At 37.9% G+C, this 5,568-nt stretch overlaps 1 protein-coding gene across 1 annotated transcript; it reads left to right on the top strand.

Annotated features, from left to right (window-relative positions):
• Nucleotides 1-2,270: 2,270 nt before the first annotated feature.
• LOC136795086 (uncharacterized) lies at nucleotides 2,271-3,392 on the top strand. Its single transcript, XM_067044582.1, has one exon. It carries the CDS (start codon nucleotides 2,271-2,273, stop codon nucleotides 3,390-3,392), a length of 1,122 nt encoding a protein of 373 aa, XP_066900683.1.
• Nucleotides 3,393-5,568: the final 2,176 nt, after the last annotated feature.

Here is a 5,568-nt window from a genome sequence, read left to right as displayed (position 1 = left end):
ACCCAATATCCCTATTGGGGGGATACATCATCATCTTCCTCTATCTCCATCCCCAACTTTCCCTCCTTCGTAATGACTGAATGGACCGTACTGGTGGTGGAGTTGCTCTATACATTCATGACAGTCTGAGGACCAAAATCCTTTTCCATCCTTTGACACCCCCCACTTGGAATACATTTTTGTGCAACTTTCTTCAAGCTCTTTTTCCCCTTTTACTATTATTAAAACGATTCAGCTATTACGATGGCTGAATCTCCGCCGGCTAAGCGTAAAAAATCGCGATTTAAAGTTACAGGCCTAGAAAATAATGTAAATACGCCAAAAAATTATAGTAGATTCTATACTATTAAAAGAATGGAAACTGGCGAAGATGGAAATGCTTTGGATTTTAGTAAGATCTCGCCTTTCTTTATTTATAAAAACCTCAACAATCTTATTGGTGAAGTCAGACAGTGTAAAAAATTGAGAGATGGAACGCTCTTAATTGAAATATTGTCTGATAGACAATCTGAAAAAATTTTAAAATATGAAAATTTTTCTAATAATTTCCCGATTAAGATCGAACCGCACAGTAAATTAAAGATGAGGGGGTTATTTGGTATCCGGAGCTGAATTTTTGTACTATTGAAGAAATTAAAGACGAATTAAAAATACAAAACGTTATTGATGTTAAAACAATGACATTTTATAAAAAAAATGGAAAGCACGAAAGCCATAATTATCTCCTAACATTCAACACCCCAACTTTACCAAGTGAAATTAAAATAGGATACCAAAATATCAATGTGAGAATGTTTATTAGTAATCCGACTCGCTGTATGGTTTGCTGTAGGTTCGGCCATAATAACATACGTGTAAAAAAGAACCATTATGTAGATATTGTGGAAAAAACAAACACGAAGGTACACAATGCAATAGCCCCCTAAAATCTGTTAATTGCCCAGAACAGCATGACTCTTTTTCGAAAAATTGTAAAGCATTTCTTAAAGAAAAAGAAATAAGATGTATTCAAGACATGGACAAAATTAGTATGCAGCCGCTAAAAAAAAGTACGAGTCATTAAATCCATCATCTTCTCAGATCATATTTTTTAATATTGTTAAAAACCAGAAAAGAGTTAGTGTTAGTGTACAGACCGATGAACTAAATGAAAAAGTTTTTATTTTTAAAAAGTCATTAGAATAAATAAACAAACCAACTTTAATACCCGGCCGCTCGGGAGATAGTGATAAAAGCGGCTAACCCAAACCATGGTCACCATGGTGTTCTTCTTGTTCTTCTATGGGGTTTAAAAGATCTAAATGCACGAGGAAAAATGATTGAAAACTTTCTAAAACTATCCTTCTAAATAGTACCCAACCAACTTATCTCAGCTCTAGTTGTAGAATATTTTCAGCTCTCGACTTATCTTTCTGCAGCTCCACGCTATACAATAATCTAGACTGGACCGTTCTTTCCGATTTACACAGTAGTGACCACTTCCCAATATTAATAAAATTCACAAATTTAAATCCTATATGCCGAACTAAACCCAGATGGTTGCTAGACAAAGCTGATTGGCTCCAATATACGTTCCTGGCTATTCCACCACAAGGATCTCCTCATGATATGAGTGTTGAGGAGGGATGTGTGGCAATCAATGGTACCATCTTACAAGCGGCTAAATCATCAATACCGATGACATCTGGATTGCCGAAAAGACCATCTGTCCCATGGTTTAATGACAAGTGCAATGAAGCCATTAAAAATCGTCGAAGGGCATACAAAAAATTCCAAAGGTCAAAGGACAACCGGTAACCTAATAGAGTATAAAAGGATCACAGGGATACAGACAAATTAATGGTGTACCTCAGGGATGTGTACTCAGTCCAACTCTTTTTTCTTTAGCTATAAATGAATTAGGACTGAATTTGCCTAGGGGAGTTAAGCCTCTTTTGTTTGCCGACGATCTGGAAATTTTTTGTCGATCTGGAAGTATTCACGAAATCCAACTTAAATTACAGAATGCAATAAACAGGATCAAACAGGTCACACACTACCGACATTCAATTCTCCGTCGAAAAAACCTCTGTCACCCGATCGATTTCTAAGTAACTCCCAAATAACATACGCTGATTACCATAGATTTCTAGGTTTAACATTTGAGAAAAGACTGACGTGGCAACATCATATTTGTAGACTAAAAACGAACTGTACCAAAAAACTAAACATTCTTCGCTCACTAAGCTACTAGCTTACTCACACTTTATAAGGCATTAATACGTTCAAAAATGGACTACGGATCATTCGTCTACGGATCGGCTCGTTACCAAGTGCTAGCTAAGCTGGATACGATCCATCACGCCGGAATCCGAATAGCGACCGGAGCATTTCGAACAAGCCCTATTCTTAGCCTATGCGCTGAATCCGGACAATTGCCTCTTTTATTTAGAAGATTAAAATTAGCCATAGGCTACACTTCAAAATTGTACCCACAGACAGAACATCCGACCCATAAATATATATTCAATGGTAAGTTTTCCAATATTTTTCAAGTAAAACGAAATTCAACTCTTCCGCTGTCAGAAAAAATCGCCTCGACCATCTCTTTTCTTAAAACCTCAAAAATTAATCAATCAGAAAATGACCATCCACCCTGGACCCATCAACGACCTAAAACTATTCTAGAACTCTCGAAATACTTGAAGCACAACACTGAACATTCTCGATATAAAGCTCATTTTTCTCGCCTTATCCAAAACATGCCAACAGTCTTTACAATCTTCACAGACGGATCTAAGTCAGAACAGTCAACAGCATTAGCTTTTGTTATCAAAAATTGCACGCACAAAATCAAACTACACAAGCTATGTGACATATTCATTGCTGAACTAAATGCAATAGCAGCAGCATTATATTTCTGTTTGTCTTCGATCCAAAACAACATCATAATAGTAACAGATTCACTAAGCTCGCTAAAAGCCATAGATTACATGTATCCGAAACACCACAAAATTTCTAAGATCCATTACTATTTAACCACCCTAGTAAATCTGGGCATATCAGTACAATTAATGTGGGTTCCGAGTCACGCGGGAATCACAGGAAACGAACTGGCTGATCGAGCTGCTAGAGAAGCACTCACGCAACCGGGACGCGGCAAAGTCGTTTTAACTCCAACAGAGATGAGCAGATCCCTCATAAGGGAAATTACAGATGGGTTGCAATTTATGTGGAACGAGAGCCCCGCGAGTAAGCTGAAAACTATAAAGAAGGAAGTTAGACCATGGAGTACCTCCAGCCGCAAATGTCGTAGAGTAGAAGTTGTACTCACTAGACTGAGAATAGGACACACAAGACTCACTCATTCCTACCTCATTACAAAGGAGGCGCAACCAAAATGTAAACACTGAAGTAACAATATGACAATTGGCCACATCATTGAGGAATGCCTATACTTTACGTCACAACTCAGCAGATTTGGATTGAAACCTGACATATCATCAGCCCTCAGAAACGATGACAAAACTATAGAATCGGTACTTAAATTTTTGAGAACACAAAATATAATTGCAGAAATATGATATAAAAAAACTATTTACAATAGTCCATTGTGGGCGGTTAAAAAGAAGAGTGCTCCAGGTGATACCACTAAAAAATACAGAGTGGTGATAGATTTCAGGAAGCTGAACGAGAATACCATAGACGAAAAGTATCCAATCCCCAGATTTGAAGACATTTTGGACAGGCTAAGCGGGGCGACGGTATTCAGCACATTGGACTTGAAGGCCGGATATCATCAAATCAAGATACACCCTAAGGATCACCATTCGCATTCGAGAGAGGCCACTATGAATTTACAAGGATGCCGTTTGGCCTCAAAAATGCTCCTATAACCTTCCAGCGCCTGATGGACGAGTCTTTGAGGGGAATAGACGAATCAGTATGCCAGATTTACATGGATGATCTCCTAGTGTTCAGTAAGAACGAAGACGAACATGTGCAACATTTACATAGCGTATTCCAGAGAATCAGGCAATTTGGGCTCAAATTATCGGCAGATAAATCATCTTTGGGGTAGGAGCAAATCATTTTTTTGGGCCACACGATCTCCAGGGAAGGAGTTAAACCCGACGCAGATAAAGTCGCAGCAATACAGAAGATGGCAGTGCCTAGGGATGTAAAGGGAGTTCGGAGGTTGCTGGGAACTTTTAATTATTATCGGAGACTTGAGCCAGAAATGGCTGAGTACCTAAAGAGAGTTTGGTTGACTGCAGCTTGAGGTTGGTTGTTTTGGTTCATAATCTCTTTGTTCAGAACTGCTTTTCTCACTAATCCGTTACTGGTCATAATTCAAAGAGAACAATGAAAAAAAATTGTTTTCTTTTAGACTGAAAATTAATCCAGTATCTAAAGTTCCCGGGTTTCGGCACCAGTTAAGTATCGGCGAAAGCCAAATGTCAAAAAAGAGAAGAAGGAATAAGATGTAACACGTGTGAATTGCTGTAACATACTAGATTTATTGTGTTCGCTACATCTCTTTTATACCCTCGATCAGCTGATCCCCTCAGTCAGCTGACATCGAAATAACAGCTGACTCAGACCGTAACTTATATATATATATAAATGTCAAAATGTCAAAAAAGAGAAGAAGGAATAAGATGTAACACGTTTGAACTGCTGTAACATACAGGCTTTATTGGGTTCAGTACATCTTTATATATACACATGATCAGCTGATCTGCTCAGTCAGCTGACATCGAAGTACCAACGACTGTAACTCCCCCCACCAGTTTACGAACAAAACTCGTAAACTGTAGAATATAACATATATAGAAAAAATATGGAAAATTATTTACAATAAAAAAAAACTCACAAGTAGATCAAAAGTAAACATAAACATATAAATTAAACTTAAAAATAAAGAAAAAGATTTCTGGTACAATAAAATGAACAACATAAAATAATAAAAAAATAAAAACGTCAAAAATAAACTAAAACACAACATTAAAAAATTAAATAAATAACTACATTTCAAGTGGAGGTGATATGAGAACAGTCCAGTCTCTATATTATCATTCCCGGAAGTTTTAATCGTTCAATATGGACAGTTCGCCTCTTTTTAGGTTCTCGGATAATCTTTATCGTAACTACATTATTCCCCCTAATGATTATCACCTTGAATGGGCCCTCGTATCGCTGTATCTCCTTACCCCTGTTAGAACCCAACTTTCTATATACGATCGTCCCAATTTTGATATCTCTGATCCTGTTTGTGACCTTAAGATTTTCCTGCGCCATCCTCCTGTTTTTTTCCTTTTCGATTCTTCCGCGTGCTTTTTCCCATAACTTTCTTCGAGCAATGTAATTATTCAGTATTTCACCCCCATCAGCTGTCGTGCCCTTACAGTCCCGCCGGTGTCCGTGAAGCCCAAAGAGGACCTCAAATGGTGAAAACCCCGTAACTGCATGTATGGAATGATTATATGCTAGAGGTCAATCATGGTCACCCATTTGTACCCCTTCCATGTAATCTTTCAGCGGTGCATCTGTAGTAGGTGTCTTCTCCTGTCTTCCTTTAGGCGGATG

The sequence above is a fragment of the Halyomorpha halys genome, unplaced genomic scaffold (assembly GCF_000696795.3).
Source record: "Halyomorpha halys isolate HHAL.00 unplaced genomic scaffold, Hhal_1.1 Scaffold2628.1, whole genome shotgun sequence".
NCBI lineage: Eukaryota > Metazoa > Arthropoda > Insecta > Hemiptera > Pentatomidae > Halyomorpha > Halyomorpha halys.
Note: the sequence above shows the minus strand (reverse complement) of the source record. Positions and strands in the feature narration are given on the sequence as shown.